General features: G+C 39.0%; 1 protein-coding gene across 2 annotated transcripts; it reads left to right on the top strand.

Moving 5' to 3' along the window:
• The first annotated feature begins 2,211 nt into the window (after positions 1-2,211).
• On the top strand, positions 2,212-7,192 carry LOC115735703 (translation initiation factor IF3-1, mitochondrial). Of its 2 annotated transcripts, XR_007197010.1 has the most exons (9): positions 2,212-2,611; positions 2,922-3,012; positions 3,645-3,712; positions 4,252-4,350; positions 4,460-4,516; positions 4,782-4,850; positions 5,857-5,919; positions 6,031-6,986; positions 7,045-7,192. XR_007197010.1 is itself a non-coding variant. In XM_030667085.2 (8 exons), exons 1-8 carry the CDS (start codon positions 2,402-2,404, stop codon positions 6,697-6,699), a joined length of 1,326 nt encoding a protein of 441 aa, XP_030522945.1. In that variant the 5' UTR covers positions 2,212-2,401; the 3' UTR covers positions 6,700-7,192. The 2 variants fall into 2 exon arrangements, 1 of the variants encoding a protein (XP_030522945.1); XM_030667085.2 differs by having other exon boundaries at positions 6,031-7,192.
• The last annotated feature ends 5,439 nt before the right edge of the window (positions 7,193-12,631 follow it).

Raw genomic sequence — 12,631 nt, 5'->3', positions numbered from 1 at the left:
CACAAAATCACAGACTAAGTTAAACGTAAAAGAGAGAAAAGGAAATCAACACACAACGTTAATCTTGATTCACCTTTAAATTAGGGCTATATCCAAGAGAGGATTTCGTTGTAATTAGCATAACGCACCTCTCTGTTACATCCATTAAATATAAGAGAAAAAAAGATAACATATAGCAATAGCTATTTATGGGTCCAAATCCAAACTATCAATAAAAAAATATGGGCTTAAATTATAGCAGTGCTTTGACGACTCGAGGCGGCCGACTCGAGGGCGCTGCCCTCGTGACCCCAACCCTCTCGTCAAAGAGTGGGACCCTGTGCTTTTCTATCGATAGTGAGTATGGACAACATCCCAAAAGGGAGAGTATTTCCATTTTGAAATTTCATGCGTCATGAAAAATGCTTACAATGGGCATCTAAAAACTTTGATATCTGGACAATTAAGGAAAAACGCTTCATTACGAAAAATATTTTAATCATTGATAATCGAAAGAAATCAATGACGAAAATCACAGAACAAAACCTAGAAGAAAAATAGAGAAGAGGGAGATAGGATAATTCGAGATCTTGAGTTTTTTTTATTTATTTATTAGATAAGTTATCAAAAGCATATTGGAGATGGATAATATTATCTACTCACGCATTTTAGGTCTTTCTATTTTAATATGGACGATTGATTATTCAACTTCTCTATCGAATTACAAATTGTTAATTAGTAGGTGAGCGTGCTTCTTTTGAAGCGGCCCGCTTTGAGACACCGACTCGCATTGCCTATTGCATGACGTCATGATTTTTGTCGTGTTGCTTAAAAAAAATAGAAGCACTTGAAGTCATAAAACTCATCACGAAAGTATATGCAATCAAATTGCTAAACATATGGAATTGATGCAATCAAATTCTCTTGTTAGTTCCGTCCAACTTGACTGACGAAAAAAGCCGACATGGCTTTTTCATTATTTTCTTTCTTCAACGTGGCTCAAACAATGAAGGAACAAGGCTAAAACGACGCCGTTTTGTCTAAATTTGATTTTTTAAAAAATTTGAATATTGTTTAAATTAGACTTTAAAGTAAACTGAATTTAAAAATAAATTTTTTTAAAAAGGACGTCCTCGCCACTGCCGTCCACCATCGACGAAAAGGGCCGGCGATAGTGCGGCGAGGATCGGCCGGCGATCTCGGGCGACCGCGAGCGAGGGCCTGCCCACCCACAAAACATAATACAGATAAGGGTTAATACCATGGAAAACCCCAAACCGGTACACTTGTGACAAATTTACCCCAAATTATTTTTTTGACCACAAAAAATCCTAAACCGGTACACCCGTGACAAATTTACCCTAAACTGGTACACATGTGACAAATTTACCCTTCGTTAATTTTCATTAAATTTAACTATCAAATTGTTGATTTAGTGACATGTGATAGTTGACGGGTATACCAATATGGGGTTTTAACCCTCTATTTGTTACAGGTTTATCAATTTGAGATAGGCGATCTTCGGATCTGACAGGTACGGTCTCGTGGAAGGCAAAAGCATTAGAGACGAGGTCTTCGAGCCATCGCATTTCTTTGTAAGATCGAAGACTTGCTTTCCGTATCATTGTTACCGGGTTATCCCCATGGTCTCCATGGTCGGGATCTTCGCCATTGGCTGCCCCTAAGGCTTACCTATTTATGTCAAATCGTGAACCTCCTTCCTTCAGTAGTCTCTTCTTGTACGATGACACCATCCATAGCGCACGGATGGGTGGAGCACCAAGGGTTGTGTCCTCTCATACCGTAGCGGACCAAAAGCCAAAACAAAGTGACAATTTAACGGGGGGTGAATTTGTCACATATGTACCAGTTTAGGGTATTTCGTGGTCAAAATAATTAGTTTATGGTAAATTTGTCACAAATATACCAGTTTAGGGTTTTTGGTGGTAAAAAAAATAGTTTGAGGTAAATTTGTCACATATGTACCAGTTTGGGGTTTTTCGTGGTAAAAAAAATAGTTTGGGGTAAATTTGTCACAGGTGTACCAGTTTAGGGTTTTTCATGGTATTAACCCTACAGATAACCATATACGGGCCAAACATGCATCACTAGCTAAGGCCGGACATGTTTGGTTTCCTTTCCTAGCTGCCCAAACCTTCTCTGGACTCGGGCCCCGTATCAATGAAATGGGTCGAACCCGCTTCTCATCGCTGGTTTTTGCTCGCTCCAACTTCAAGATTGTGCTTCCAATGGCGAGGGGCACTAACCAATTCCCAGCACCGGTAGGCACTGGTTAAGGCAAAATTGGGGAAATCAATCAGCTCTGATTAGGGTTTCTGTCTTCAATTCCCGTCTCTGGTTCACTCCACGGATCCGTCTATCGAGGTCGAGAATGCGTTATTTCTCTCTGTAGATAGACGATATGGTGTGCTGGTATCGACTCAACCAGTCGAAGCTCCGTCACGCGTCCAACTACATCAAGTCATATTACGCTCAATCCTTTTATGCTTCGACGCACGATTGCGCCACTTCATGTGCGTCCATGGGGGCGAAACCGGCACCTTTCGCCGATATCCGGCGGCGACCCACTGATTTCTGCAGCAACGTGAGGTTCTTTGCTGCACCGGTTCAGGTAATTGAAGAAACTCCGTAATTCAGGTTTCTTGGACGACACTTGGGATTATTTTGTTTTTTCGTGTGATCGAGTACTGCCAGATTCATTTTTCGAATGAGAAGGGATTGATTTTCCCAGTTGCGATCCTTTTACTCCATATTGAGCGAGGCATTTTTGCCTAGCTATTAATATTAGTGTGCTCGGTTGGAACTATATTGCTGTGTTGTAGAGGTTTCGCTTTTGTTGTAATAGCAATGCAGACATTTTTCATTTTTGTTTCTGGAGTACTTGCGTATTGACTGCCCATGCTTGTTGGACAAAACGGCAGGCTAGGCCGAAAGAGGAAGCTAAGGACTCCAGTGGGCCGTGCCTGAATGAGAAAATTAAAGCGAAAATAGTCCGGGTCGTGACAGATGAAGGTACATCTCTAAAGGATCAAAGTCACAGTATTGCTTCTCGGTAGTTATACGGACGAGGAAAATTTTGCTGGTTTATTTGGAGCATGCCGTCTGCATAGATTGCTTTCTCTGCAAAATTTTGTGTGGAAGGTTTGTGTTAACGGGTGTTGGCTCTGGAGTGCTTGGAGTGGATGAATGAGGGTATATCCACTTCTTTTGACGCTGGAATGTACTCATGAAGGCCTAAAATGGGTTTGGACATGATGAAAAAAATGTCCATTTGTACGGGCAAGTAAAGAAGAAGTCACTCTTGTCCTGCCAGCTTATGTGTCATCTCATTTTGCCTGCATATTTTTGTACTATCCTGAGCTTTTGATCTCCATGTCCACTTTAGCAGCAGCAGCAGCAGCAGGAAATTAAAACCCTGGAAACCAAATGAGAAATTTACGCCTCTTGAATGCCTCTTGATCTAGGTTTTGACGTCAACGATTAATTTGATAAGAGTGTTACTGCTTTGTACTGGTATTGTGAATCTTTGCATATGGTTTTATAGCTGGGTAACTGTCTATTCTACCTGGTGTTATAACAATGTGATTGTATGTTTTAAGAAAGCGGTAATTCAAAGCTTTCGTACGACCATTCTACATGTGCAGGGCATTTTGTAGTCTCAATCCGTGAAGCACTTGAACGAGCGAGAAAACTCAATCTTGATTTAGTTGAGGTAATTTGCCACAGTGTACTTATCTGAATGAAGTTTCAAATGCGGTAGGTATTAAGAGCTGGTGCAGTCGACAAGTTAGATATTCCTATGATTGTTTAGTATCTTCATTTGGTATAGTTTGTAATGACCATCAATGGTCAAAACAGACGTCCAAAAATGGCGTGACAATTGTACTATCAGCCTTTAGCAATTGACAGTGAGTTACTTATCATAGCTTACTCCATAACCTTCTTGCCTGGCTAGACACTGTCTATTGTACGTGGACTGAGTTGTCCTTATGTCATGGGATGGACATTGGCTATCCTTGTCTAGATTTATGTGTCTTAGTATCTGCTCAACCTTTTATATTCGGTAGTCAGCCCAGCCTAATATTGGGAGTTAAAGAAAGGTCAATTTTACATAGACTATTGTTACTTGCCTAGTCAGTCAAGTCTCCTAGAAGCATGTAGGCTTGGTTGAGCGAGCAAATGGGTGAACATATTTGCCATTTTTGGGTACAAGAAAGACAAAGCGAGCTTCTAAATCCATGCAATATGCAGGTTCAGAAAAATGCTAATCCACCTGTGTGTAAGATTATGGACTTCCATAAGGAGAAGTATAAACAGCAGCTGAAGGACAAGGACCGTGCTAAAAGTCAGGTAATTATTTCCTAAGAATTCTAAACCTTTTCTCTCCCAAGTTAGTTTTGTCAGACATTTACGTCTCTCTCGGGACATACTACTTAGTTTGTAAATTGTGTTTATGCAGTCAGGGGTGACTCTACGAAAAGGAGATTGCAAAGAAGTTCGTTTTAAAGGAAAGACAGTGAGTCACTTTTGCTCTCTTGCCCCCTACCAACATATCATTGCCTTCTCTTTCCTCACCCCTTTTTTTATCTAGTCAGACTTGTTCCCACAGATCATGATAGCAATTTTACACACACAAGTGCATGCACGAGCGTGCGCCCACACTCCTCCCTATTTAACTCTTCGCTGACTCTCCCATGTTATATGCGTGTGTGCATGCATATGTGGACAATTCATGAATCATGAAGGAAAATTGATTCTGTGTTTCTCCTTTTTGCTTTCAGGAACAGAAGGACCTACAGACGAAAGCAGACACGGTCAAAAGGTTGATGGAACGTGGCTACCGTGTGAGGGTATTGTTATTGTGCCTTTATATATACTCATGCCGCATTTTCTAGTTTATGGCGCGTGATACTTGTTGGCCTATTTTTATTTTCTTTTCTTCAATGTTTGAGATGGTTTTTGCGTCGTTTTTCATGGTGGGTGTTGGATAAATTGATTAAATTCGGAATGTTGGTTAATGTTGAATAATGCAGTAATTTTACATAATTTTGCTCTCCATTGTATGAGTCTGGATGAGTTTTTTCCTGGTTAAAGCATATTAACTTGTTACCTGCATAATTTTGTATGCTTTGTTTCTGGGATCATGCTAAGGAAGTTTTGGGGATTGCAAGGGTTGCATGAGAGTTTGATTTGCATATGCTCGTGTTTCTTCGTCAATTTGGAATAGTGTCCTGATGTTAATGTGGATTCTGCTTCTATATGGCGAGCTGGACTTCTCTTGAAGCTTAGGAGGGCTTTTCTTTGCTACGAGGATTTATGAACTGTGCTGGGTATTATTTGTAGAAGAAGTTTAGTGTTCTTCTCATGCTAAAGAAGGATTCCAACAATATGTGCGGATTGTTTATCCTTGTTAGAGACATGTTAGGGAAATAGCAACAAGTCCCAATCTCGCTTCTTAATGACAAATCTTAAATTGGGCAATATATTGTTACAAGGACGAAGGATTCCAACAGTATGTGCTGATTCTTTATCCTTGTTAGAGACATGTTAGGGAAATAGCAGCAAGTCCCAATCTCGCTTCTTAATGAAAAATCTTAAATTGGGCAATATATTGATACAAGGACACGTACATGGAAGCTTTCTCTTATCATTTTGTGCAGGTCAGTTCGTATGCATGTGGTGTGTGTACTAGTAGCACTAGCAACCAAAAGGTTTTTACGTTGGTAAACCTTGCATAAAGTCTTGCTTTATTCACATATTCACTGGATATGGGCTCTTGAAGTGTACAGACAAGGCTACATGGGATCTTTCCTTTCTGTCTCTATTAAGATGCTCTCTCCCCTATGGCTCTTACAGTGTAGGGCAATGGGTACTGAAGATCAAGACTTGGGAGGATTATTAACTCGACTTTCTGCATTGGTCAGCCATACATTCTTAAAGATTCTGATTCTCATTGGTTTTTAGTTGTCACGCTCGTTCTTTTTAAACTTGCTATCTGGTTGAAGTTTCTTGTACTAACTATCTGTGCAGATTGAAGATGTAGCGGTAGTAGAAAGTGGACCAAGGGTGGAAAAGGAACAGGCTTATGTCATTGTCAGGCATGCAAAGTTTGGTCCGCCTAAGAAAGGTAAGAAGCTGTCTGGAGATATAAAACAAGATATGGCAGGTCAACCCGGTGGAGACTTTGAAGATGAGGACCTTGGCGAAAAAGGCTTGGGATCTGAGAAGGAGGGAGACTTTGAAGATGAGGACCTTGGTGAAAAAGGCTTGGAATCTGAGAAAGAGATATTTTCTGACAATGGAAACGCTGCAGGCAGCTATGCTGGCTGGTCAACTGGTGGGGCGAACTATAGGACTGGAAGAGCTCCCTCTTCATCAAACCCTAATTATCCAGTGAACATAGGAGAGCCTTCCACAGAAACTGAGAACAGGTATGCGAGGGGAGGAGCAAATAATAGGTTTGCACAATCTAGGAGCCAAGGGGTGCGAGACTCTCACAGGTTACAGCCTGAGGTTCCAAGAAGACAAGAGGTTCCATATCAAAGGAGGCAAACTCCTTCAGATACACATACCTCACATTTAACAGGAGAGTCTAAGAAAGCCGAGACTCCTCCTCGCCCCTCACGCTCGAGTTTTGGGTTATTTAGTTCCCCTAGAAATAGTGTTCCCAGCAATCATGGTGAGGCACCAAAAGCTTGAGAGAAGTAACAACGGATGAGCTTATAAATTACAGGGCGATCTTCTTGCTCGAGAGACATAGCTAGGGCTAGTAAGGACTTCTGTGAGGCGATAGCTGCTTGTCAGTTAATTAAGTTATTAACCTATAAAATGCTCTGAGCGCTCGCATGTTGAGACTCCTTCCAAACTGCTGAGAAGACATTATGGTGTTAAGATTTAGACAATATTATTTGATTGTTAGGCTGATTATTCTTTTCATTCCGTGTTGTATACCTTCATACTGCATGGGAATTCTGGGGAGGACCATTGTTGGTTCATTTTTGAGATTATCCTCTCGAGTTTTCCATGTATTTGGTGGTGTGTAAGTGAATAAGGCTCACTCCCACTTCTTTTCTTTTCCTCTGAGGACGGCTCGGGTTTGATGTTTTGTTTCTATCTGTTGTTGTATTGGTGTTGGATTGACCGGAAAGAATGATTCGATCGAAATGATAATCTTGTCGATGTTGGCTTTGGTGGCAAAGGCTTTCGAACTACCTTGTTGGTTTTTCATATCAAATTTCTACATTGTTTGCAGATATATATAACTTGAAATGGAAGTTATAAATCAATATTAAACATCTTAAATCTTTCTCATCATTTAACTATTCGCATGTAAATCAAATTTGAGCATCCTACTAAGGAAACAAAAGGCAGAATTGAGAAACGAAAGGGGATAATCCTCTAATTTTGGTTTTCCGGCCTGAGGCGAAAAACACTTAAATCATCTGAATTAGTCCGAATTGTAGCGGTATTAGTGTACGTTAAGCGGCCAAATTCCCTAAAAAACTCTGAACTTTGGATCAAGTTTCAATTTTACCCTAAACTTTTTTTTATCTTAGAAAAAACCCTCAACTTTAGTTCTAGTCCCAAATATGTCCTAAACTTCTTTTTGTTTAAAAAAAAAACCTAAACTTTAGGTTTAGTCCTAAAACTACCCAAAATTTTATTTTGTCCAAAAAAAAACACAAACTTTCAATTTATTATCGAATCAACCCGAGTCCAGTCCCAACTTGACTAGGTATTTTCATGCCGATAATAAATCCACATCAACAAAGTAATGATGTGATAGGGACGGACCAACGTAGCATTTTCACATGGATAACACATACACCACAATAAAAATTATTGAAATTCTCCAAAAAGAAGTCGTTTTAGGATATGAAAATTGGGGATGACTAACAATAATTTTTAGACAAATGGCTAATGGGGGCAAATTTAATATTAGAGTAAAAATTGGGAGAAAGACACTTGAAGTATCGTAACTTGTGTATGATGTTTACTTGAGTGCCATAACTTTTTTTTCACTCTCTTAAGTGCCGCGTCGAGTAAAATCGTTCACTTGAGTGTCACTTCCGGCAAAATATCCTACGTGGATTTTCTACTTAATGTTTTTCATTCTAAAGTGGCTATTAAAAAAATAATTGGAAGTCCAACGTGGAAATTTTTTCTCACCGTGTCTCCTTCTTAAACGCAAACGATGTCGTTTCTATCTTTAACAAAAAAGGTGTCGTTTCTCTCCATCAAGTCAATTAGGCTTGCATTTAACCAATTGGCTTCCGAGACAAAAAAAAAAGCACATTCGTTTTTGAATTGCAAATTTGGGCTTGCAACTCTCTCCCGCTCTCTAATCAATCTCTATTCTCATCTCAATCACACTCTATAATCTCAAATTAGCGCTTCGATCTTCCTCAACACTTAGTCTTTGAAGCAAATCTAGTTCTCACTTGCAAATACGGTTTGTCGCGTGACGAAACTTGGTCAACAAAAGCAAAGGTTAGTAATTTAATGTTTTGTGTCAATTGAACAACAAAATGCGTGAATGCTTATTCAATTTGGTGTTATTGAAAGCGGATACAAGCGAGAGAAAATGCGATATCTTGGAGGGCCAATATTAGAGTTTGGTGCGAGAGTGTAAATGTGATTGCTTTATTTTAGGAAATGTAATACTTTGTCGTTTTGTGTCCCTTGGTCGACACCCAAAATTATTGTTTAGTTAAAGTCATGCAGTTATGGGGATCGATTTCCGAAGTTGTCGCTTGTATGCGTTGTGGTTCCTATTATAGAAATAATTTTTTTTTGTCTTCGGTATAGGGTGAACTTGGATGATACCACTACGCCCATCAATATTTACTATGGTGAAGAGTTTGTTGCTGGGGACAAAGAGTGGGAATATATCGGTGGAAATGTCACTGTTGTCCTTATCGGTGTGAACAGGCTATCATATAAAAACTTTAAGAAAGATATAATAGAACAGCTATGCTGTAAAATAGGGAAACTACATTATCAAATACCTAGTAAGAGCCTTGAGGATGGTTTGAGATAAATGCTTGATGATAGTGCTATGAGAGATCTTATTTATCATTTTCTTCTTGGTCATGAAGTTCATGCGTATGTTGAATATCATGGTGATGAAGATGAGGAAGCAGGTATTGAAACCCGGGGTGGTCATTGATATGTTTAAGAAAGAGATTTGACAATAGAGGACACTGTGACTTTCCATACAGCTCGTGTGTTAAGAGCTATGTGAGCAACTTGAGAGAACTGGTGACACATCCGATGGTAAAGACACATTGCCCGAAGAATCGACTAGAATAAACTTGGGCTTTTGGGAAGTTGTATTGTCCAATGATGAAGATGACAAAACATTAGTGCATACAGTTTGCTGAAAGTGGTTTTGACAATGAAGAAATTGCACAAGCGGGAGAAGAAGCGAGGGCATTTCAAAGGAGGGAAGCACCACTTGTGTTGTTGTTTTTTTTTTTTTTTTTTTTGGTTCGGAGCTTGGGTTGTTGGATGATGGCATGTATGTAAATATGGAAGATGGAGCTCCTTTGAATGATAGTGGCGATACAGAATATAAGGAAAGCAGTGATGATGACAATGGTAGCTCGGAGAATGATGATAATGAAGATGTTGCAATTCAACGGAGAAGGAAGACTAAGTATCCTTCTTGTGATTCAACCGGTACAAGTCCCGTGTTTTGCTTATCGATGAGATTTGATAATACAAAATAACTCGCCATCAAAATACCCAATCACTCAATATGATTTTGCGTTGTGCAGCAATGTTGTTAGGTGTTTTGTGTTGCATCTTGGTTGGTTATGTATTGTGCAATAAATTTTTTTATTATTATAAAAAATTGTGTAGTAATGCTGTTAGGCTTTTTATCGCTGCATTTTGGCTGGTGTGTTTAGTAGTAATATTTTCGGTCTTAATTAAGGACATCGTCCCGTGGTTGATGTTAGAGAACATGGTTTTGCTAGTTTATTGATTGTGTTGTTGTTTGATGCATAATGCAATGGTATTTAGTTTAAACCTAGACCAAGGTTGATGGCATCTTAACATAATAGTTATCTTGTTATTGTAAGCTATTATAGGATGACAAGATCGAGACACGCGAGTGTAAGTTAAATTATTACAGGATGTGTTTAAGAAAGTGAACCTAAGTAGTCACTTTTAGAAAATTGAGGAACCTAATTGCAACTTTTAAAGAGTTAAGGAACTTAAGGGCATGCATGACAAGTTGACAACTATTATGGTTATTTGATTTTATTTTCCGAAACAAAAAAGGATGATAATCATATTTGGTAATGTAAATGATTCTAATTTTGTTCCCGAGGACAATTTTGGAGAAAAAACAAGAACAAAAAAAGTTGGTTTTAAAAAAATTACTTTGGAGAATTACAAAACAGAATGAAGTTCCACGTCTCTTATTTTTCCCTTTTTGTTCTCTCATCATTTTTCCCTTGATCTAAAACAGAACGGGGTCTTATTTTCAAAGAAAATTATATAAGATTATAAAATAAAAAATAAAAAATTTGAAAATATATTGAAAAAAATTCTAATAAATGAGATCAGAAAATCTCTAAAAATAAAATAAGCTTGATTAGGCTAGTTTGAACTCGTTTTCATAAGTTTGGGCCTAAAAAAAATTCCTTAAATTTTATGGATTTTATTCTTTTTTAGGAAAATCATAACCACCCTTTCGAACCACATTTCTCTAAGCCATTAGAGCTTCATTAGGATCTTGTGATGCAATTTATCAAGCCATGATTTCTTGATTATGCACTTGATTTCATTGGTTGTGATTTATTTAGGTTTAAGTACTTTTGACTTAGTCTAGTTTTAAAAAATTTAGAAAAAGATAAAACAACCTTTGTGAACACTTAACATTGGCTTACCTCCTAGGTTTAAAAATAAATTAAAAATTTGCATGAAACATGTTTAGAAAATACTCAACTTCGGTCTTGAAAGGGTATCGGTGGAAATATCGATGTAACCAAGTCTCGGGACCCTAGATTTCTTTAGTCGTGTAGAATTGAACGGTTTCTCCCGATCGCTCGATAAGGTTTTCAGTATACCTTCCTCAAAGACTAGTGGCAACTCCATTTGCATATATGCATAGATATGCTATCAATCATATTAAGATTAGATCCGATATTCCCTTGTTGCGATTTGGTACGGGCCTGGTAGGACTCGAGCTAATTTGAAATCACACACTAACCCAACTTGGTCTCTCCTTTTTTAAGTTTAAAATGACACGTTATGACACGACAATTGGACAGAATAGCACGACAATATGTTATATGCAACATGCAATAAGTTATATAAGAGAACTAATATGAATTAATCTCTACTTAATTAGAAATGTATGATGAAATTTCACAAAGTCACTATGAAATTATTTGACTTAAATGCCAAAAATTGGGATGAGAAATTATTTTCATGTTATCAAACCTGTTTCTATTCTAGGAACAAAAATTTTGTGCAATTACTTAGGGGTATATGACAACTATTCCGTACTAGAAATAGATTCCTGGCTAGAAATAAATTTTTTTATTTCTATTTCTGGATGAGTTTTTGAGCGAAAAAACGCGTTTGATAACGACATAAAATTTATGATATTGGAATAGAAGTTCGTTAGACAACAGTTCAAAATTTATACTTTTGAAAATTATTATTTACTATTTAAAAATAAAAAATATTATTTATTTTTTACTCCGGTGGTGGCGGTAGTTGCGGCGATCGGCGGAGGTCGGAAGTGGTCGGCGACGGCCGGCAATGATTGCAGCAACCGGCCGAGGGTGACAATGGGCGGCAGAGGTTGGTAGTGGGTGGTGGTCGGTGGCGACTAGCGACGGGTAGTGGCGAGTGGTGGTTGACGGCGAAGGTCGGCAGTGGTTAACGGCGGTCGGCGGTGGTCATGGGCGTGGGTGGCGACAGCTGGCGGAGGTTAGTAGTGGGTGGTGGCGGCCGACGGTGAGGCAAGGGGCAACGAAGGTGGGAGACCGAGGACAGTGGTTGGTGTCGGCGAAGGTCGACGGTGGGTGATTGTTGGCGGCGGCTGACGGAGGTTGGCGGCGGCCGGCCATAGTTGAGGTGGCTGGCGGAGGGTGGTGATGGCCGGTGGTTGGCGGTAGGTGATGGTCGGTGGAGGTGGGGTCGGCGGCGGCGGTCGACGGTGAGGCGGGGGGCAATGGCAAACAACGATAGGTGATGGTCGGCGGCGTCAAGTACTTGAGAAAAAGTGAGAGGTTATTATTTTTGATTTCTATTTTTTTGAAAAGCTAAAATTTTTTGTTTCTGATTTCCCTTCCAAATCTATTTATGGAACAAAATTTTGTTTCAAAAATAGAAAAATAGAATTACGTTATTAAACGAGTTTACGTTCCAAACTTGTTCCGGAAATAGGTTTGGAATAGAAGCATATAAGTAGAATGGTTGTCACGTACTCCCTTAACACATTCCGATTCTCTAAAACTTATTCATGGAATATAATAAAAAAAAATCAATTCTAATCAGAATCACTTTTTCAAATAAAAATCGTTGCCATGCGAGCCCTAAGTGGCACCTTTTAAAAAGTTGAGTAAGCTAAGTGGTCGATCGAAAAGAATTTGTGGCATCCAAGCGATAA

Source organism: Rhodamnia argentea, chromosome 11 (assembly GCF_020921035.1).
Source record: "Rhodamnia argentea isolate NSW1041297 chromosome 11, ASM2092103v1, whole genome shotgun sequence".
Classification (NCBI taxonomy): Eukaryota; Viridiplantae; Streptophyta; class Magnoliopsida; order Myrtales; family Myrtaceae; genus Rhodamnia; species Rhodamnia argentea.
This window is presented reverse-complemented; position numbering and strand designations above follow the sequence as displayed.

What these genes read in the sequence shown, in the direction of transcription:
- LOC115735703 (XM_030667085.2), top strand. Translation starts at nt 2,402, where the DNA reads ATGGTGTGCTGGTATCGACTCAACCAGTCGAAGCTCCGTCACGCGTCC. An exon ending in TCAATCTTGATTTAGTTGAG is followed by an intron (nt 3,713 to 4,251) that starts GTAATTTGCCAC and finishes TGCAATATGCAG; the next exon opens with GTTCAGAAAAATGCTAATCC. An exon ending in AACGTGGCTACCGTGTGAGG is followed by an intron (nt 4,851 to 5,856) that starts GTATTGTTATTG and finishes TGGCTCTTACAG; the next exon opens with TGTAGGGCAATGGGTACTGA.